We start from the raw sequence: 23,000 nt of genomic DNA on the forward strand, positions 1-23,000 counted from the left end.
AAATCTATATGTGTGTTTTACAAAGAAGCTAGATATTTTAAAGAATAACTTGAAACAACTAAAATTTATTAGAGAAAAAAGCCTTATATAAGTGTTATCATATGAGTTTTATTTTATTCATAGTCTATGACAATGTATTTTTGAAGAATAAATAATATTTGACTTCAGATAATATTCCTTACTAGAATGAAAAGTTGAATGGAAATTGGAGAGAGTTATGTAGGTGAACATGTTTTTAAATTTCATTCATTATCATCATGAACGATACTTTAAAAGCTTTGTATTCTATGCTCAAATGTATTTTGATCTTTTATTTTTTATAGGAAATCATCCATTTTCTTTTTGAATGGGGACAAAGGATCAGCAATGAAAAACCACACAAGACCCACAGAATTCATTCTTCTGGGGCTATCAGATGATCCAGAGCTTCAGATTGTGACTTTTCTCTTTTTAATCATCACATATATATTAAGTGTCACTGGAAATTTGACCATCATCATTCTCACACTGGTGGACTCCCATCTACAGACACCTATGTATTTTTTCCTCAGAAACTTCTCTGTATTAGAAATTTCCTTTACAACTGTCTGTATTTCAAGATTTCTGGGCACAATTATCACCAAGGACAAAGCAATTTCATACAACAGTTGTACAGCTCAGTTGTTTTTCTTAATTTTCTTGGGTATCACTGAATTTTGTCTTCTAACTGCCATGTCCTATGATCGCTATGTAGCTATCTGCAAACCCCTGCATCACACAACCATCACGAACAACAGAGTCTGTGGATTGCTTGTGTTTTGTGCTTGGCTGGCAGGGTTCTTAAACATCTTCCCACCTGTTATTCTTTTTCTCCAGTTAGATTACTGTGGTTCTAATATCATTGATCACTTTGCTTGTGACTATTTCCCCCTCTTGCAACTATCCTGCTCAGACACATGGCTCCTTGAAGTGATTGGTTTCTACTCTGCAATAGTAATTCTGCTTTTTACTTTGGCATTAATAATTCTATCCTACATGTTCATCATCAAGACAATTCTGAGACTGCCTTCTGCCAGTCAGAGAAAAAAGGCATTTTCTACATGCTCCTCTCACATGATTGTCATTTCCATCTCTTATGGAAGCTGTATATTCATGTATGCTAACCCTTCAGCAAAAGAAAAGGCATCCTTGAACAAAGGAGTTGCTATTATGAATACTTCTGTTCCTCCTATGATGAATCCATTCATATATTCACTGAGGAACCAGCAAGTGAAGCAAGCTTTCAAGGAGACCATCCAAAAGGTCATCTTTTTCTCCAGTAAATGCAAGTGATTATATCATCAGAAGAATAAAGTTCTTGTTAATACTTTCTATTCTCATAATCTGTCAAAAACTCTTTCAAAACAGTTGTATGATTCCTTTTCATTTATCTCCATATTCAAATTTTACCCACACTCAACCCAATAAACTGGTTAAAGCTGACTATTATTTCAGAATATTCTGTAATTTTTTTATTCAAATATACTTGAATGAAGTAAAAAATACAGGTAAATGTTACAATTTTGAGTAGAAACTTTATTTTTGAAGATGCACAGGCCATTTAGTTTGATGAAAAGTGTGTGAGGGTTGATGTGGATTTCTGAAATTTTCATTTTAACAGGTAATAGAAATGGCATTATTAGGAAATTTTATTCTATTTGGAATTTTCAGGAAATCAAACAATGGCAATCACTAGAGTGCTGGAAATACAATATAAATATCTATTCAAATATTTTTAAAAGATTAGAAATTCAAGTACATTGAACTCTTTTTACTATTAATAATACTATTATGATAATGAGGAGAAAGAGAAAGGGAGGGTTGAGATTAATTTTTGTCAGCAATTACTATATTCCAGAACTATTCTAATTATTCTTTTTATATTGGCTGATTGAATCTTTCCAACAACTTTATGTCATTGTTCAGTCACTCATTCATGTCTGATTCTGTGTTCCCATGGACTGCAGCACACCAGGCTTCCCTGCCCTTCACTATCTTCCTGAGTTTGCTCAAACTCATGTCCATGATCTGGTGATGCCATCCAACCATCTCATCCTCTGTTCCCCCCTTATCCTCCTGCCCTCAATTTTTCCCAGCATGATGGTCTTTTCCAGTCAGCTGGCTCTCTGAATCAGGTGGCCAAAATTTTGGAGCTTCAACTTCAGTATCAGTCCTTCCAATGAATAGTCAGGGTTGATTTCCTGTAGGATTGACTGGTTTGATCTTGTAGTCCAAAGGATACTCGAGTCTTCTCTAGCAACACAGTCTAAAAGCATCAATTCTTGGGTGCTCAACTTTCTTTATGGTCCAACTCTCACACTCATACATAACCACTGGAGAAAACAGCTTTCACTATATGGATCTTTGTTTGCAAAGTGATGTCTCTGCTTTTTAATACACTATCTAGGTTCATCATAGCTTTTCTTAAACAAATTTCTGAGGTAACTGTAATTGTTTTTCTCTTGAAGAAATTTTTACCTTGTTTTTCATTTGGAAATGTTTCATATGATTGTTCTTATTTCACAGCCATGATGAAAAGGTAAAAACTGGAATTATGTTCAATTGGCAATAGAGAAGGATAAGAAAGAAAAGGAATCCAGATTGGAAAAGAAGAAGTAAAACTTTCTTTGGAGACAGAATGATACTATACAAAAAAAAAAAAAAACCCTAAAAATACTATCAGAAAATGACTAGAGTTAATCAGTGAGTTTAGTAAGGTTGCAGGATACAAAATCAATACACAGAAATCCCTTGAATTCCTATACACTAGCAACAAAAATCCAAAAGAGAAATTAAGGAATCAACCACATTAACCAAGGCAACAAAAGAACAAAATATCCAGAAATAAATGCACAAAAGAGGAAACAATACAGGAAACAATAAGACACTGATGAAAGAAATCAAAGATGACAGAAACACATGGAGAGATATACCAATTCTTGGATTGGAAGAATCAATGTATCAAAATCACAGTTCTAAAAGACATATGTACCCTAATGTTCATTGCAGCAAAATTCACAACAGCCAGGACATGGAAGCAACCTTGATGTCCATTGACAGATGAATGGATAAAGAAGTTGTATTAAGCACATGCACAGAGAAGGTTGTCATAGGGTCACAAAGATTTGGCCCCTACTGAGCACACATGCACAACCATATGCTGGGTTATAAACTGGTTCATAAACCAAATATCCACATAAAGGAACAAATTTGAGTCAGTTGTAGTGAGGTGCATGAATCTAGAGCCTGCTATACAGAGTGAAGTAAGTCAGAAAGAGAATTGCTGCTGCTGCTAAGTCACTTCAGCCATGTCCGACTCTGTGTGACCCCATACATGGCAGCCCACCAGGCTCCCCCGTCCCCGGGATTCTCCAGGCAAGAATACTGGAGTGGGTTGCCATGTCCTTCTCCAGCGCATGAAAGTGAAAAGTGAAAGTGAAGTCGCTCAGTCGTATCCGACTCTTAGCGACCTCATGGACTGCAGCCTACCAGGCTCCTCTGTCCATGGGATATTCCAGGCAAGAGTACTGGAGCGGGGTGCCATTGCCTTCTCCCAGAAAGAGAACAAATGTTGTATATTAATGCATACACATCAGTTCAGTTCAAACACCCAGTCATGTCTAACACTTTGGGACCCCATGGTCTGCACCATGCCAGGCCTCCCTGCCCATCACCAACTCAATGGACATTGAGTCAGTGATGCCATCCAAACATCCCATTCTCAGTCATCTGCTTCTGCTCCTGCCTTCAATCTTTCCCAGCATCAGGGTCTTTTCCTATGAGTCAGTTCTTTGTATCAGATGGCCAGAGTATTGGAGTTTCAGCTTCAGCATCAGTCCTTCCAATGAATATTCAGGATTGATTTCCTTTAGGATGGACTGGTTGGATCTCCTTGTAATCCAAGAGACTCTCAAGAGTCTTCTCCAACACCACAGTTAAAAGGCATCAATTTTTTGGCACTCAGCTTTCTTTATACTCCAAATTTCACATCCATACATGACTACTGGAAAAACCGTAGCTTTGACTAAATGAACATTTGTTGGCAAAGTAATGTCTCTGCTTTTTAATATGCTGGGAAGTTTGGTCATAACTTTTCTTCCAAGGAGTAAGCTTCTTTTAATTTCATGGTTTCGGTCACCATCTGCAGTGATTTTGGAGCCCCCCAAAATAAAATCCATCACTGTTTCCATTGTTTCCCCGTCTATTTGCCATGAAGTGATGAGACTGGATACGATGACCTTAGTTTTCTGAATGTTGAGTTTTAAGTCAACTTTTTCACTTTCCTCTTTCACTTTCATCAAGAGGCTCTTCAGTTCCTCTTTGCTTTCTGCCATGAGGGTGGTATCATCTGCGTATCTGAGGTTATTGATATATCTCCAGGCAATTTTGATTCCAGCTTGTGTTTCATCCAGTCCAGCATTTCTCATGATGTACTTTGTATATAAGTTAAATAAGCAGAGTGACAATATACAGCCTTGAAGTACTCCTTTCCCTATTTGGAACCAGTCTGCTGTTTCATGTCTGTTTCTAACTGTTGCTTCCTGACCTGCATACAAATTTCTCAAGAGGCAGATCAGGTGGTCTGGTATTCCCATTTCTTTAAGAATTTTCCACAGTTTGTTGTGATCTACACAGTCAAAGGCTTTCCAATAGTCAATAAAGCAGAAGTAGATGGTTTTTGGGGACTCTCTTGCTTTTTCGATGATCCTACAGATGATGGCAATTTGATCTCTGGTTCCTCTGCCTTCTCTAAATCCACCTTGAACATCTGGAAATTCATGGTTCATGTACTGTTGAAGCTTGGCTAGGAGGATTTTGAGTATTACTTTGCTAGCGTGTGACATGAGTGCAACTGTTTGGTAGTTTGAGCATTCTTTGGCATTGCCTTTCTTTGGGATTGGAATGAAAACTGACCTTTTCCAGTCCTGTGGCCACTGCTGAGTTTTCCAGATTTGCTGGCATGTTGAGTGCAGCACTTTCACAGCATCATCTTTCAGGATTTGAAAGAGCTGAACTGGAATTCCATCACCTCCATTAGCTTTGTTCATAGTGATGCTTTCTAAGGCCCACTTGACTTCACATTCCAGGATGTCTGGCTCTAGGTGAGTGATCACACCACTGTGATTATCTGGGTCATGAAGATCTTTTTTGTAGAGTTCTTTTGTGTATTCTTGCCACCTCTTCTTAATATCTTCTGCTTCTGATAGATTCATACCATTTATGTACTTTATTGTCCCCATCTTTGCAAGAAATGTTCCCTTGGTATCTCTAATTTTCTTGAAGAGATTTTGAGTCTTTCCCATTCTAGTGTTTTCCTGTACTTCTTTGCATTGATCACTGAGGGAGGCTTTCTTATTGCTCTTTACTATTCTTTTGAACTCTGCATTAATATCGGTATATCTTTCCTTTTTTCCTTTGAGTTTGCGTCTCTACTTTTCTCAGCTATTTGTAAGGCCTCCTCAGACAACTATTTTGACTTTTTGCATTTCTTTTTCTTGAAGATGGTCTTGATCACCGCCTCCTGTAGAATGTCATGAACCTCTGTCCATAGGTCTTCAGGTACTCTGTCTATCATATGTAATTTCTTGAATCTATTTGTCACTTCCAATGTATAATTGCAAGGGATTTGATTTAGGTCATATTTGAATGGTCTAGTGATTTCCCTACTTTCTTGAATTTAAGTCTGAATTTGGCAATAAGGAGTTCATGATCTGAGCCACAGTCAGCTCCTGGTCTTGTTTTTGCTGACTGTATAGAACTTCTCCATTTTTGACTGCATAGAATATAATCAATCTGATTTCGATATTGACCATCTGCTTATGTCCATGTGTGGAGTCTTCTCTTGTGTTGTTGGAAGAGGGTGTTTGCTATGACCAGTGTGTCCTCTTGGCAAAACTCTATTAGCCTTTGCTCTGCACCATTCTGTACTTTAAGGCCAAGTTTGCCTATTACCCCAGGTATTTTGTAACTTCCTACTTTTCCATTCCAGTCCCCTATGATGAAAAGAACATCTTTTTTGGATGTTAGTTCTAGAGGTTATAGAACTGTTCAACTTCAGCTTTTTCAGCATTACTGGTTGTGGCATAGACTTTAGTTACTCTAATATTGAATGGCTTGCCTTGGAAATGAACAGAGATCAGTCTGTCATTTTTGAGATTGCATCTAAGTACTGCATTTTGGACCCTTTTGTTGACCATGAGGGCTACTTCATTTCTTTTAAGGGATTCTTGTCCACAGTAGTAGACACAATGGTCATCTGAGTTAAATTCACCGATTCCCATCCATTTTAGTTTGCTGATGCTAAAATGTCGATGTTCAATATAGAATCTAGAAAAATGGTACTGATGAACCTATTTCCAGGGCAGCAATAGAGACACAGGCATAGAGAACAGACTTGTGAGCATGGTGGCAGTGTGGGTTGGGAGAAGGTGGGATGAATTGAGAAAATAGCATTGAAACTTATACATTGCATATGTAAAGTAGGTAGCCAATGAGAGGTTGGGGTATAACACGGGGAACTTACCCCAGGGCTCTGTGACAATGTAGAGAGGTGGGCTGGGGCCGGAGGTGGGAGTGAAGTCAAGAAGGAGGAGGCATATGGATACTTATGACTGAGTCATGTTAATGTATGGCAGAAACCAAGACAACATTGTTTAACAATTATCCTCCAATTAAAAAAAAATGAAAAAACAGTGTTTAAAATAATTTAATATTTCCTAAATTTCAAGAAAGAATGTTTCCTGGTGAAATCAAAACACAGGTCTCTCTCATGTCTGCTGCTCTGCCTCTTTCTGTCTGCCCTTAGTTTTCTAAGAAATATTGTGAAAACATGGAATTAAAAAACATTTCAAAAAGGGAAATTAAGTCAGCCCAAGGTTAAAGAGCGGAATGAAGAGCCCAAAGGGAGGGAAATTCATGAGTGAATGATGGGAATTAGAACAGGAATAGTGTATACACTATCTCTGGTAAGATGCTGGCACTGAAAGTATGAGCAGTGAAAAACACTTCCAGGGAAATCATGTGAAAAGGAGTGGATTTTGAAAAGCCCTGATTTTTATTTGATTGCTCTTTGTTATGCCTCTAATTTATAAAGCAGGACTTTTATTTTTTCATTTCCTTGAGAAAAGTAGAGTCTTCCTGGCCATGTCCATGAAGGCTCGCTTGACTTGTAGATTCCTTAGGGTATAAATAAAGGGGTTCAGCATGGGAGCTATGGAGGTGTTTAGCACAGCCACCCCCTTGCTCAAAGACACTCTGTCCTTTGCTGATGGATTCATATACATGAAAATGCAGCTGCCATAAGAGATGGAGATGACAATCATGTGGGAAGAACACGTGGAAAAGGCCTTTGTCCTCTGAGTGGTGGAAGGGATCCTCAGAATTGTTCTGATTATATATGTGTAGGAAAGAATTATTAATGTCAAAGTGAACATTAAGGTAAACACAGCAGAGGAAAAGCCCATCACCTCTAGTAATTTGGTATTTGAACATGAAAGTTGTAATAAGGGGAAATAATCACAAGTAAAATGATTGATAGCATTGGACTTACAGTAATCAAGCTGTATGAACAGCATGAGTAATGGAAATATGATTAAGAATGAAGCCATCCAAGAAGCCAAGACCAGCAGGGCACAGACTCTATGATTCATGATGGTCATGTAATGCAGCGGTTTGCAGATGGCAATGTAACGGTCATAGGACATGGCAGCCAGAAGGTAAAACTCAGTGACTCCCAAGAGAATGAAAAAAAATAACTGAGCCATACAATCATTAAAAGAGATGGTTTTATCTCCTGTAATGATGGTGGCCAGGAACTTTGGTATAGTGACAGTCGTGAATGACACCTCTAATATAGAGAAACTCCTGAGGAAGAAATACATGGGGGTCTGGAGGTGGGCATCCAGCAGGGTCAGGATGATAATGGTCAGGTTCCCAGTGATGCTGAGCATGTAGGTGATGAGCAGAAAGACAAAGATCACAACCTGAACTTGTGGGTCATCTGACAGTCCCACGAGGATAAACTTTCTTATTTCTGTGTAGTTTCTCATTATCTTGTTCTTTTCAATAACCTTCAGAGAAAAACACAAAGAAGCTCAAAGAAAAAGGAAATATCCATGGATAGAACTGGAATTTATTTCTGGAAGGGCTATGCCATATTAATTTAACTTGGGAGAACTTATCTTTAAGACTTTTTTTGTTTGTTTGTTTGTTTGTTTTACCATATGCTAGTGTGTATTTGGGGAGAAGGAAATGGCAACCCACTCCAGTACTCTTGCCTGGAAAATCCCATGGATGGAGGAGCCTGGTAGGCTACAGTCCATGGGGTCACGAAGAGTTGGACATGACTGAGCGACTTCACTTTCACTTTTATGCATTGGAGAAGGAAATGGCAACCTACTCCAGTGTTCTTGCGTGGAGAATCCCCGGGATGGGGGAGCCTGGTGGGCTGCCGTCTATGGGGTCACACAGAGTTGGACACGACTGAAGCAACTTAGCAGCAGCAGTGTGTGTATTTATCATAGAATATTTCTTTTGAAATCCTTAATTTATTGATTGGTATGAGGTTAAAAATAAATATTTTTAATTTTATCCAAATCACATACTCTAAATAAGGGGAGTAGGAATTTTAACCTAGGCTTTTCTGAGTGTTTGAAATACTGGAATAGAAATGCTACTTGTTGACTTTATTACATCTTTCCCTAAATAATTTCTTTCCCATTGGGAAGCTCCTCTTCTTTTCTTCAAACTCTGTAAAACTGTGTTATTTCCTAATCTTTTACCTGATTTCTTGTATTAGTATTTGTTAGTTAATATAGAAAATCCAAAAATGTCAGGAAAAAGATCACTCGAATAGGACTGTCTCCCAAATGAACATCACTGGAGTTAAATCTTCAACAATATGAAAGACTTCTAAGTTCTCACTCTGACTCACATTCACCTTCCTAACTTCCAACTCCTTATCTGAATCACATCTAATGGACTCGTTGTGACCTCAAGTATTGGAGCAGGGGTTTCTGAATTCTGCAATCTAATGTCTGATGATCTGATATGACAAGGATGCAATAATAATAGAAATAAAGTGCAAAATACACATAATGAGCTTGAACCATACTGTAACTACCCCCCACCCAAGTCCATGGAAAAATTATCATCTACTAAATTGATCCCTGGTCCAAAAAAGTTAGAGAAATTCTGTAGAGTCTAGAGTACAGAGGAGGCAGAGTGGGTTTTTCATAGGCTGGATCTGTGTCATGGGCTAAAGAGACTAAATTGTATGAATATTTAATACCAAACATAAAGCAATATCTTTCAGAGAACATTTTTTCTTCAAAATTTCTCCCATCTAAATGTCATTATTATACTCTGTATGTGTGTGTGTATTCTACTTTCTATTCTACCTTGTATTTTTATATTTTCCTTTTTTATACATTCATGTTCACTTAGTTAAAGCTCTATTCTGTCAGTATATTGGTATAATTCATTAAATAGCAATGAAAGCCTTCTATTTTGTCTTCCTGTTTAGCAATAATAATAACAATCCATTTACTTAAAAAAAATACTAAGAATTCCCTCAATAAATTGATCCAGTTCTTTTCAATATCACTCATGCTGTGAATTCAAATTGAATGGTAAAGTTCATTCCAGTATCAGGAGAGATCTTTCTGCAATAGAATATTTAATTTCAAGATATAGGTTTATTGATTTGTTGTATGTGCATGCTTAGTTGCTCAGTTGTCTAGCTCTTTGCAAACCTATGGACCATATCCCATAGGTCAGGCTCTTATATTCATAGGATTCTCCAGACAAGAATACTGGAGTGGGTAGCCATTCCCTTCTCCAGGGGATTTTCCTGACTAAGGGATCCAACTAGGGTCTCCTGCATTGCTGGCAGATTCTTTATCATTTGAGCCACCAGAGAAGCCCTTTTTAGTATGTATGGCATCATTACTCAGTTCCGTCTCTCAGTCTTTTCTGACTCTTTGCGACCCCGTGGACTGCAGCACTCCAGGCTTTCCTGTCCATCACCAACTCCCAGAGTCCACCCAAACCCATGTCCATCAAGTCGGTGATACCATCCAACTGTTAGGTAGTTAGAATAGGGACAAGGAGTCCAGAATGGTGGTGGCTAAAAGACCTGGAAGGGAAAAGCCTGTGAAAATAGAATAAAGGAAGGTCCAAGGACTGGAATGAGGACCTCAGGTTAAACAAACAGCACTTTTGGCTGGCCCAATTTACATAGGACAGGCCCAGGGAGAGAGAAACATATAAAAAGAGGAGCCAAAGCTAGCGCGCTCTCTCTCTCCCGCGCTGGGGCGCTCTTCTCTTCACGTCTTTGGATCTACGTGCCCTCACGCCTTGGAGATGGATTTTCCTGCTATCTTCTAAATAAAATTGAGCTGTAACACTGATTTGTCTAAGAGCTATAACACGGTCCATTGGAGACCTGAGAGCTATAACATGGTCTGTGCAAGACCAGAGAGCTGTGACACGCCAAGGGGGCTTTAATGTCCGTCACTCCAAATCTTTGGTGTGATGAGACAAGAGCCGAGGAGCATACACTCGCCTGACATCTACGGTGCCGTGACCCTGGTTTAACCTGGCTGTAACAACCTTGGCATGGTCCCCCGAGGAGGAGGTCAAGCACAGCAGGAGCCCAACTCAGCGAAGCTCCGGTGGTAGAAGCAGAATGCAAAGAAAACCCAGCGCGAGGGAAGTGACAAGAGGCCCATCAGGCTGGAAACCGGGACAGCGAAAAATGAACTCAGCAGAAAGCCCCCGCGGCTCAGTCTCAGATTCTAGAAGACCTCCAGTTAAGCTAGGAGATCCTCGCTCCTATGGCTGGAGGGACATACGCCTAACGAAATCTTAACTCCTTTACAATCTCTCATTTCTTGTTTCCTCGAACCCCCACGAACAGGCGAGTGGCAGTGGGCACAATTGAGGGAGTCTGGAGAGACTACTCCTCATGTCCCAAAGGCGCTATCTGCTGAGCCCCAGTAGCTGTTACACAAGCTGATGGGGGTTCTTCTGTCCTTACTCTTCTCTGTGCCAAGAATCAGACCAATGAAAACTGTGAGCACAGGTCACAAATTTAACAGATTTTCCAGCAGGCTATGAAGGGGATCGCTTGTCACATTTTTCCCACTGGTTTTTCTTCCTGTCCTTCAGCTCTCTCTCCCAGGACTCGAGCCCGACCAAAACCCAGGATGCCTGGCTTCAGGACCTAATGAAGCTTAGGCTGTGATGTCTCATTGCAAAAATTCAGTGAGAGACAAAGCGATAGGTAAGAGGTAAATTTGTTAAGATTCAGAGAAAGAGCTAGCTTGACTCCTCTTTTTATATGTTTCTCTCTCCCTGGGCCTGTCCTATGTAAATTGGGCCAGCCAGGAGTGCTGTTTGTTTTACCTGAGGTCCTCACTCTGGTCCTCAAACCTTTCTTTGTTCTGTTTTCACGGGCTTTTCCTTTCCAGGTCTTTTAGCCACTGCCATTCTGGACTCCTTTTCCATATTCTAACTACCTAACACAACCATATCATCCTTTATTGCCCCCTTCTCCTCCTGCCTTCAATCTTTCCCAGCATCAGGGTCTTTTCCAATTTGCCAGTTCTTTGCATCAGGTGTCCAAAGTATTGGAGCTTCAGTTTCAGCATCAGTCTTTCCAATTAATATTCAGGACTGATTTCCTTTGCAATTGATTGGTTTGATCTCCTTGCAGTCCAAGGGACTCTCAAGAGTCTTTTCTAATACCACAGTTCAAAAACATTAATTCTTCAGTGCTCAGCTTTCTTTATGGTTCAACTCTCACATCCACATATGACTACTGGAAAGACCATAACTTTGACTAGATTGACCTTTGTCGGCTAAGCAATGTCTCTGTTTTTTTAATACACTGTCTAGGTTGCATCATAAAATTGTGAAAATTCTCAGTGTTTATCTCTCTTATAAGCCTGAGCCCTCTTTTCATTCACTTTACTGTGTAAGGAAACTATAGCTATAATATTCAGGGAAAATTCCAGCTGAGATGAATGGTGGCTAAAATTCTACTGGGAAGTCATGTGATGTTTAGGAGAAAATGAACATATCCTTTTGCTAATCCTCAAGGACCAGAGGAAAACAATGTTAAGAGCACTTACAAAAACAACAGGCTTTAAATTTTCTGTAGACAAATTCATGGCAACTCAAGTATTTGATAGATACTTTCCAAGGCAAATGTAAAAGTCATTGTTCTCAATTAACAATAATCATCTGTAATTAACAGCTGTGTATGATTCAGATCAGCGAACCATTTCTGGAATGCAAAGTGTCAGCCATTCCTGAGATGTTTTTGGTAAAGCAATGAAGAATATATCCAAGTCTATAAGACATAATTTCAGACTTTCCTTCCTTAGGACTTTTCCACATTTTTCCTGCTATTCCCTTGGAATTTAGGGTAACAAAAAAGCTTGACATTGCTTTGAGCAAGATAATGGAAATGGTTTTCAGGACACCTCTGTCATTCCTTAGTAAATTGTAAGAATGACTTCTTTGCAAAAAGAATACTAGCATTCCCCAAATTCTCCAATTTAAAAGAAGAAACAGTATTGATGTATCTATTAAAAACAGATTATTTTCCTTATTTAATGCAAATTGTGAGAAGAGGGTGGGACACTCCCTAAATTCCACAATATAATTGGAAACATAAATTAGCTTCCAGCATTCTCTATGTGTACTGTATTTTCTCTTCTTAACATTAAGATTTCTAAGAAATCATAAGTAATGCTGTGAATGCATATATCCTCAAGGCAACTTACAGCTTCAGATTTACTGGCAGTTTTCCAATTTTCTCTCTTGCCCTCTCACTTGTTTATCTTTTTTTTTTTTTTTTTTTTTGGGGGGGGTGGTGTTAGGTTTATAAACTAAGCTATTTTGTCATAGAAGAGAACAGACCCTGGTGGTTCAGATGGTAAGAAATCTGCCTGCAATGCGGGAGACCTGGGATCCTTGGGTCTAGAAGATCCCCTGGAGAAGGAAATGACAATCCACTCCAATATTCTTGCTTTGAGAATTTCATGGACAGAGGAGCCTGGTGGGCTACAGTCCATGGGATCTCAAAGAGTCGGACAGGACTGAGGGACTTTCACTTCATTTCACTTGATATGTTGGAAAATAGTTTGGCTTTATAACAATTCTAATTTTTTTTGGAATGATTCATTCATCTCCTGCCTGTGTTTACCATGACATCAAATACTGTGGAAGACCTTCATCACAATTGCATGAAGAAAAAAAAAAAAAAAACTTCATGAGAAGAATAAGATTATTTTCAGATTATTACTCAGAGCTGTTTTTATTTCTCTCCTGATTGTCTCAGTTTGAAAACTATATCTATACTTGAAGATAAATTTTAACTTAAAAAAATATATATAATTTATTTATTTATAAAATAATTTATAAAATAATATATAAATAATAAATAGAATAATAATAATAAAATAACAAATAATAAAATAAATATAATAAAATATAAAATATAAAAATAAATAAAAATAAAATAATAAATTATAAAATAATTTATTTATAAAATAATATGAAATATATAATTTATATAATATATTTGTATAAATACTTATAATAAAATGGCATCAGGAATTATCCTTACCCTTATCTGTCAGAGGTCAGACTGAATGATAACCACAATCACAGAAAGTTAATCAAAGTGATCACATGGACCACAGCCTTGTATAACTCAAAGAAACTATGAATCATGCCAAGCAGGGCCAACCAAGATGGATGGGTCACATTGGAGAATTCTGACAAAATGTCGTCCACTGGAGAAGGGAATAGCAAACCACTTCAGTACTCTTGCCTTGAGAACCCCATGAACACTGAAAAGGCAAAAAGATAGGCCACTGAAAGAGGAACTCACCAGATCAATAGGTGCCCAATATGCTACTGGAGAGCAGTGGAGAAATAACCTCAGAGAGAGAATGAAGAGATGGAGCCAAAGCAAAACAACACTCAGTTGTGGATGTGACTGGTGATGGAAGTAAAGTCTGATGCTGTAAAGAACAATATTGCATAGGAACCTGGAATATTAGGTCCTTGAATCAAGGTAAATTAGAAGTTGTCAAACAGGAGATGGAAAGAGAGAATATCATTTTAGGAATCAGTGAACTAAAATGTACTGGAATGGGCAGATTTAATTCAGATGACCATTGCATCTACTATTGTGGGAAGAATCCCTTAGGAAAAATGGAGTAGCCCTTATAGTCAACAAAAGAATCCAAAATGGAGTACTTGGGTGCAATCTCAAAAACGACAGAATGATCTCTGTTCTTTTCCAAAGTAGCCATTCAACATCACAGTAATCCAAGCCTATGCCCCAGTCACTAAAGCAGAAGAAGCTGAAGTTGAACAGTTCTGTGAAGACCTACAAGACCTTCTAGAACTAATACCCAAAAAACATGTCCTTTTCATCATAGGGGACTGGAATGGAAAAGTAGGAAGTCAAGAGATACCTGGACTAACAGGCGAGTTTAGACTTGGAGTACAAAATGAAGCAGGAAAAGAATAACAGAGTTTTGCCAAAAGAACCCAATGGTCATAGCAAGCACCCTTTTCCAACAACACAAGAGAATATTCTACACATGGACATCACCAGATGGTTAATACTGAAATCAGATTGATTATATTCTTTGCAGCCAAAGATGGAGAAGCTCTACACAGTCATCAAAAGCAAGACCAGTAGCTGAATGTGGCTCAGATCATGAACTCCTTGTTGCCAAAATCAGACTTAAATTGAAGAAAGTGAGGGATATCACTAGAACATTCAGTTATGATCTAAATCAAATTCCTTACAATTATACAGTGGAAGTGACAAATAGATTCAAGGGATTAGATCTGATAGACAGAATGCCTGGAAAATTATGGATGGAGGTTCACGACATTCTACAGGAGGCAGTGATCAAGACCATCTCCAAGAAAAAGAAATACAAAAAGGCAAAATGGTTGTGTGAGGAGGCATACAAATAGCTGAGAAAAGAAGAGAAGCAAAAGGAAAAGGAGATAAGGAAAGATATACCCATTTGAATGCAGAGTTCCAGAGAATAGCAGGGAGAGATAAGAAAGCCTTCCTTAGTGATAAATACAATAAATTGAGAAAAACAATAGAATGGAAAAGATTAGAGATTTCTTCAAGAAAATAAGAGATACCAAAGGAACATTTCATGCAAAGATGGGCACAATAAAGGACAGGTGATATGGACCTAACAGAAGCAGAAGATATTAAGAAGAGGTGGCAAGAACACACAGAAGAACTATACAAAAAAAAGATCTTTATGACCCAGATAACAATGATGGTGTGATCACTCACCTAGAGCCAGACATCCTGGAGTCTGAAGTCAGGTTAGCCTTAGGAAGCATCACTATGAACAAAGCTAGTAGAGGTGATGGAATTCCAGTTGACCTCTTTCAAATTCTAAAAGATGACACTGTGAAAGTGCTGCACTCAATATGTCAGCAACTTTGGAAAACTCAGCAGTGGCCACAGGACCGGAAATGGTCAGTTTTCATTAAATTCCAAAGAAAGGCAATGCCAAACAATGCTCAAACTACCACACAGTTGCACTTATCTCACATGCTAGCAAAGTAATACGCAAAATCCTCCAAGCGAGGCTTCAACAGCACATGAACCATGAACTTCCAGAAGTTCAAGCTGGATTAGAAAAGGCAGAGGAACCAGAGATCAAATTGCGAACATCCTTTGGGTCATCAAAAATGCAAGAGAATATCGGAAAAACATCTACTTCTGCTTTATTGATTACAGCAAAGCCTGTGACTATGTAGATCACAACAAAGTGTGGAAAGTTCTGAGAGAGATGGGAATACCAGACCACCTTACCTGCCTCCTGAGAAATGTGCACAGGTCACGTAGCAACAGTTAGAACCAGACATGGAACAACAGACTGGTTCCTAATAGGGAAAGGAGTACATCAAGGCTGTACACTGTCAACACTTATTTAACTTATATGCAGATTGCATCATCCAAAATGCTGGCTGGATGAAGCACAAATTGGAATCAGGATTGCCAGGAGAAATATCAATAACCTCAGATATGCAGATGACACCACCCTTATGGCAGAACTAACAAGCTTCTTGATGAAAGTGAAAGAGGAGAGTGGAAAAGCTGGCTTAAAACTCAACACTCAAAGGAACAAAGATCAAGGCATCTGGTCCCATCACTTCATGGGAAATAGATGGGGAAACAATGGAAACAGTGACAGACTTTATTTTGGGGGGTTCTGAAATCACTGCATATGGTGACTGCAACCATGAAATTAAAAGATGCTTATTCCTTTGAAGAAAAGCTATGGCCAACCTAGATGGCATATTAAAAAGCAGAGACATTACTTTCCCAACAAAGATCAGTCTAGTCAAAGTTATGGTTTTTCATAGTCATGTACGGATGTGAGAGTTGGACTATAAAGAAAGCTGAGCACCAAAGAATTGATGCTTTTGAACTGTGATGTGGGAAAGACTTTTGAGTGTCTTGGATTGCAAGGAGATCCAGCCAGTCCATCCTAAATGAAATCAGTCCTGAATATTCATTGGAAGGACCAATACTGATGCTGAAGCTCCAGTACTTTGACCACCTCATATGAATAACTGACTCATTGGGAAAGACCCTGATGCTTTCAAAGATTGAAGGTAGGAGGAGAAGGGGAAAACAGAGGATGAAATTGTTGGATGGCATCACCTATTCAATGGACATGAGTTTGAGCAAGCTCCATGAGTTGGTGACAGACAGGAAGCTTAGCATGCTGTAGTCCATGGGATCCCAAAAAATTGGACATGATTGAACAAATGAACTGATCAGGAGTTAATTTATAATGTGTGGGATTATTGGGGCTTTGCATTCCGAGAGAAATTTGTTAAAAATATAACCATCTCTGAATTTTTGGTTTGGATTCTGTGCTTACCCCCTTCCCCCACTGTGAAAATGAGGACAATGCCTCATTGAGTTATTGTAAGGGCTTATTTAATTTAAAAGTAAAATTAAATTATATAAATTTTTTAAAGCTTTTACTCACATAAATATTGTCCTCTTCATTATTCCTAAAAATAATATCAGATATCACATTCAAGAAAGATGGTCTCACTATAAAACAATAGTAACTATTTATGAAGAGTCTCATTTAAGGGACAATGCTGCGGTTGATGTACTTATCTGATTTACTCATTATAATAACACTATGTTAAGTTTGGAGAAACTGACACTGAGAGGTTAAATAATATGAACAAAATCATACAGTTAGTTAATGGTCAAATTAGAATTCTGAACTATTTTTTTCTGAAACAGAATCTTGTGTTACTCTGCAAACCTTTATTCAGTAAGGAAAACCAAACTCAGAGAAAATTTTCTGAAAACTAGTGAAAAAATATATTCCTATGACAAACAGGAAATGTAAGCATGTTCATTTTTCATAATCCTTGATATACATCAGAAACGAATGGCAACGCCAATTATTCATCTGTACCTGATAAAAAGCTGAGCTAAGAACTAATAACTCAGTGCTTAGAAAAGCTTCATTGCCTTTTACTTTGCAATCTTACCTCTCTTTGTCCTACAGTGCATCACATCAGGCAGTTGAAATTACAAATAATATATTGGAAACTGTTTCCATTTTTGTTTAAGCAAACCAGCACTTCTAGAAAGTTACTCTTTCTCAATACATTTGAAATTATTTTATTTCTATAGTTATTATAGAAAATATTTGGATACATTTTTCATTCAGCCATGATAGCAAAAATAGTGAAGGGAAGCAGATATGGAGTTAATGTGGTCCTTTATGGGTATTATTTCTATGTGGAATTTAACCCGCATGAGACAAGTGTTGCTTTATCCACCACATATGCCCAAGGCTCGTTGGAAATACTCAGGTGAATCAAATGTACCAACCAGGGCGAAGAGGAAAATACACTGAGGATTATAAACATATTATCAACTTTTGTATCACTACTGAAACAGAAAACTTGCCAGACAATGTCCATAGGGATAGAAAAACATGAGAAATAGGCCAGAGGTATATGCAATATTTTGCATAGTATCTATGTGAAGATATCTAAATGTGCAAAAGTTATGGAAATGGTTTCCTGAATTTCCTAAATCAGTATTTCTCTGAAGAGCATTTTTTTTTCCCTAGCAACCCAATTTACAAGGGACATGAAGAAAGAGAAAATAACCCAATCAAATAAACAAAATAAATTTCAAAAAGTAGACCCTAAAAAATTGGAGGTTTGTGAACCCTTCACCAAGAATGAAAAACAATTGTCATAAATATGATCACTAAGTTCAGGAAATTGGCAGTGATTTAGTTTTATTGCATTCACTCTGAATTATTTGAATATAAGTATTTTTCAAAAGTGATAGAGAATATGTGAATTTTATTACTAGTACATAATATGATAAATGTTTACCTTGAAAATAGGTACTGAACTTTACAAAATGAAAAATTCTACATTTAATGTACGTTTTATCTCTTTGGACTTTTATCTCTTTAGTGCCTTATCATTGAATATATAAATTCTTAAACTATAGGAAATTGTCAACATTCAGCCCGAAAATACACTGGAAATTACACACTCATTTTGAAACTCTACATTTGAAGTATGATGTTGCATTATAGGATCTTTTCAGGGACTGATTAACAGAATTAAAACTATCTATTCACATCGTGCTATGTCTTAAAGAAATACGTTTCATGTCCAGAAAATTCTGAATGAGAAATAATATTTGCTATAATTTTAAATATAAATAACAATGCACTGGAGAAACTTGGGCATTGAAGTGAAAGAAACATTGGGAAATTATTATATTAACTATTATGTGGCTTGTTAAGAGACTATAAACAGCAAACATAGCTATGCAGATATTTAGGATTTTCAGGGTTTAATCTAATTTCTATTTAAAGTAGCCTTCATTTTTTACCAAAATCTCACTTATTGGCAGGAAACATTGCTTTATAGACCATGTCTTTGAAGGCTTCTTTTACTGGCTGGTCTCTCAAGAGTGTAGATGTAGGGGTTCAACATGGGGGCCACAGAGGTACTAAGAATAGCTACTCCTCTTATTAATTACACCATTTCTTTGGCCAACGGATTAGCATACATGAATATACAGCTTCCATAGGAGATAGAAATGGCAATCATGTGAGCGGAACAAGTAGAGAAGGCCTTTTTTCTCTGACTAGCAGATGGAATTCTCTAAATAGCCCTAATAATGTGCATATAGTACAAAATCACTAATGCCAAGATGAACAGCAAACTAACAAAAGCAAAGTAAAAATCCCATTACCACTGGAAGTCATGTATCTGAACAAGACAATTATAAAAGAGGGAAACAGTCACACACAAGATGATCAATGTGAACAAGACAATTGTAAAAGGGGAAAACAGTCACACCAAAAGTGATCAAAAAGTGATTACTGTGCTCAATTGGAAGCACAGTAATCCAACTGGATGAAAAGCATAAGGCGTTGGAAGATGGTAAGAAACCTGCCCAGCCCAAGCACAGAGCACATGCAGGCTGCAGAACTTCTTGCTCACAATGGTTGTGTAATGCAGGGGTTTGCAGATGGCGACGTAGTGGTCATAGGACATGGAGGTTAGAATGTGAAATTCAGTCACTCCCATGAAAATAGAGAAAAATAGTTAGGCTGCACAATTGTAAGAAATAGTCTTGTCCCTGGTGATGATTGCCCCCAGAAATCTAGGGATACACACAGTAGTAAAGGAGATTTCTAAGAAAGAGAAGTTTCAGAGGAAGAAATACATTGGTGTCTGGAGATGGGAGTCCACTCAGGTTAGGGTGATAATAGGTTTCCAGTAACAATACATGTGTGATAAATAAAAAGAGGAAAATCACAATCTGAAGGTCAGGATCATCAGAAAGGCCTAGGAGGACAAACCATGTGATCACGGTGTGTGGTTCATTTCTCTGTCTCTTTTTCTCCTTTTTCCTTCTTGTAAATATATTTAGGTGGAAAGTGTATTAAAGGGAAAAGATGAAAGATTTAATTCATTGTGATCAATATCATTCTCATGAATACAATTCTATATTCATGCTGATGTTATTTTCTTTTGATTATTTTCTTTGCATTGTACCTTAAAAGGTTTGAGTCCTGCTTTATTTACTAGCACTCATTCTAAATCGAGCAGGAGATGTTAGGAAAATTTCATACAATAAGTCATATTATTCAGTGACTATAAATTAAAGCAATCCTTTTGCTTTGTCCAATTTATTCAAATAACTGCATTTTTTAAAGAAACAATCATATAAATACATTTTTCTGTGATGTATTTATTAGATGATACCATAACTTGAAAGTGTTTCCCAGATGGCTCAGTGGTAAAGAATCCACCTGCCAAGCAGAAGATGTGGGTTCAAATCTGGGTCGAGAAGATCCTCTGGAAAAAGAAATGGTAAACCACTCCAGTATTCTTGCCTGGAAAATCATGGACACAGGAACCTGGCAGGCAACAGTCCATGGTCGCAAAGAGTGTTGATAACATGTCTATGATCCTTAAAGTATTTTCCTCTTGGCCGTTGGTGGCACTTTGGATTCACTGGCATATTTCCCATGAGCCTGGGGCATATGTGGTGGATAAAACAACATGTGGCTCATACTGGTTAAAACCGTATAGAGTCATGTCCATAAAGGACCAAGTAATTCCATATCTTGCATCCATTCACTATTTTTGCTACTGTGGCTACAATGAGAGATGTATTAAATATTATCTATAGACAAAATAATTCCAAATGTATTCAGCGTGTGAGGGTGACTTTTAGAAGTGCTGGATCGCTTAACCTAAAACTGAAATGATGGCCAATATATTTTTTAATGATTTAACTGACTGATATGATGCATTTGTATGACAAGGAGAGATAAGATTGTAAGGAAAAAGGCAATGAAAGCTTTGTTTTTATATACTTTACTTTTAGTTTAAATAAACCATCACTTGATGAAGGTGGAAGAGGAGAGAGAAAAAGTTGACTTAAAACTTTGTTGAAAAACAAAGATCATAGCATCCAGTCCCGTCACTTCATGGCAAATAGATGGGGAAACAATGGAAACGACAACAGACTTTATTTGCTTGGGTTTCAAAATCACTGCACTTGGTGACTGCAGCCATGAAATTAAAAGACGCTTGCTCCTTGGAAGAAAAGCTATGACAAACTTGGGCAGTGTATTAAAAAGCAGAGACATTACTTTGCCGACAAAATTCTGTATAGTCAAAAGCTATGTTTTTTCCAGTAGTCCTTTATGGATGTGAGAGTTGGACCGCAAAGAAAGCTGAGCGCCCAAGAATTGATGCTTTTGAGCTGTGGTGTTGAAGAAAAATCTTGAGAGTCCCTTGGACTATAAGATCAGAACAGTCAATCATAAGGGAAATCAATCCTGAAAATTCATTGGAAGGACTGATGCTGAAGCTGAAGCTCCAATACTTTGGCCACCTCATGCAAAGAGCCGATCATTAGAAAAGACCTTGATGCTGAGAAAAATTGAACACAGGAGGAGGAGGAGGAGACAACAGAGGATGAGATGGTTTGATGGCATCACTAACTCGATGGACATGAATTGGAGCAAGCTCCAGGAGATGGTGAAGGACAGGGAAGCCTGGCATACTGCAGTCCATGGGGTTGCAATGAGTCTGACATGACCGAGGGACTGAACAACAACAACAGAATTATTTAATGAAATTATACTCATTTTCATAGTGGAAAAACAAACAAACCTAAAACTCAGAGAGTTGTATTTTTAATGCATTTCTCTCAGAATGCAAAGCCACATAATCAAACACATTATAAATTAAAATTAAGTCCTGATGCCATATTATTATAAAACTTGTTTTTTCCTTTTAAAGTTAAAATTATCTTCAAATATAGATACTAGTTAACAAACTGAGACAATCAGGAGAGAAACAGTATCTCTATGAAAACCTAAAAACTTTGAGAGTGATTTTAGGTGATTACTGTTTTTCCTCTTTATTCCTATTCTTACTGGTTGGTGCTTTGAACTGACCTACTTAATTTGACTCCCCTTTTTTATTAGGAAAAATGTAAGGTCATTTTTTTCCCCAAAAGAATCAGGGAAACAGAATTTTGAACTAATTGTAAGATTATTCAAAGGCAGTCTTAAAGCAATAATCTGAAAATAATATAAATTGATTCCTCTTATGATTTGTTTCCATTTAGTTATGATGAAGTTCTTACATGATATTAGAAGTCAGCAAACACAGTCAGGAGTGGAATAAATCATTCCAGAAAAAAAAAATCAAGTTGTTTTAAAATAAAAATTTACCCAAGGTATTAAATTAAACCAATGTTCTGTTGTCTTCTGTGACAAATTAACTTTGCACAAAAAAAAAAAAAAATTATGGCCAAAGGAGAGGGAAAGATCAGCAATTGGAATGCTGTGCAGTAATTTTGAGGGTGCAACATGCCTTGATGATAAATATGTTTGCAGCATCACTTATGACTTCTTAGGAGGCTGAACATAATAAAAACAAATTCAGTACATGTATACAATACAGGAGGCTAATTTATGTTTTCAATTATATTGAAGAATTTAGGAAGCTTCTCACATGCATATTTATATAAAATAAGGAAAAACAATGTCTCTGTCTCTAATAGTTGTTTAAATAGTGTTGCTTCTTTAAATTGGAGAATTTGGGGAATGATAGTACTCTTTTGTCACAAGAGCCACCCTTAAATTTACTTTAGAATGACAGAGATGTCCTGAAAGTCATTGCTAGTTATTTTATTTAGCACGATGGCAAGCCTTTATTTATATAATAGGTTAATTTTCACATTCAATGAACTACAAGCATGATTTGACAGTGGGGTATCCATTATTAGAGTTCATTAAAAAGAAAGGGACAGAAAGGAATATGAAGCTTGTTAACTTAAGCTCCATGGGACTAAGGGAAAAATGCGGATAGATTGT

At 37.4% G+C, this 23,000-nt stretch overlaps 2 protein-coding genes and 1 pseudogene across 2 annotated transcripts; 1 reads left to right on the top strand and 2 right to left on the bottom strand.

The window, feature by feature from the left end:
• The first annotated feature begins 366 nt into the window (after window positions 1-366).
• Window positions 367-1,311, top strand: LOC122423447 (olfactory receptor 6C3-like). The gene has a single exon (XM_043440528.1). It carries the CDS (start codon window positions 367-369, stop codon window positions 1,309-1,311), a length of 945 nt encoding a protein of 314 aa, XP_043296463.1.
• Window positions 1,312-7,127: 5,816 nt separating this feature from the next.
• Window positions 7,128-8,066, bottom strand: LOC122423448 (olfactory receptor 6C1-like). The gene has a single exon (XM_043440529.1). The coding sequence runs from the start codon at window positions 8,064-8,066 to the stop codon at window positions 7,128-7,130; it is 939 nt and encodes a 312-aa protein (XP_043296464.1).
• A 10,923-nt stretch (window positions 8,067-18,989) lies between these two features.
• On the bottom strand, window positions 18,990-20,703 carry LOC122423183 (annotated as a pseudogene).
• Window positions 20,704-23,000: the final 2,297 nt, after the last annotated feature.

This window comes from Cervus canadensis, chromosome 21, assembly GCF_019320065.1.
Source record: "Cervus canadensis isolate Bull #8, Minnesota chromosome 21, ASM1932006v1, whole genome shotgun sequence".
NCBI classification, from domain to species: Eukaryota; Metazoa; Chordata; class Mammalia; order Artiodactyla; family Cervidae; genus Cervus; species Cervus canadensis.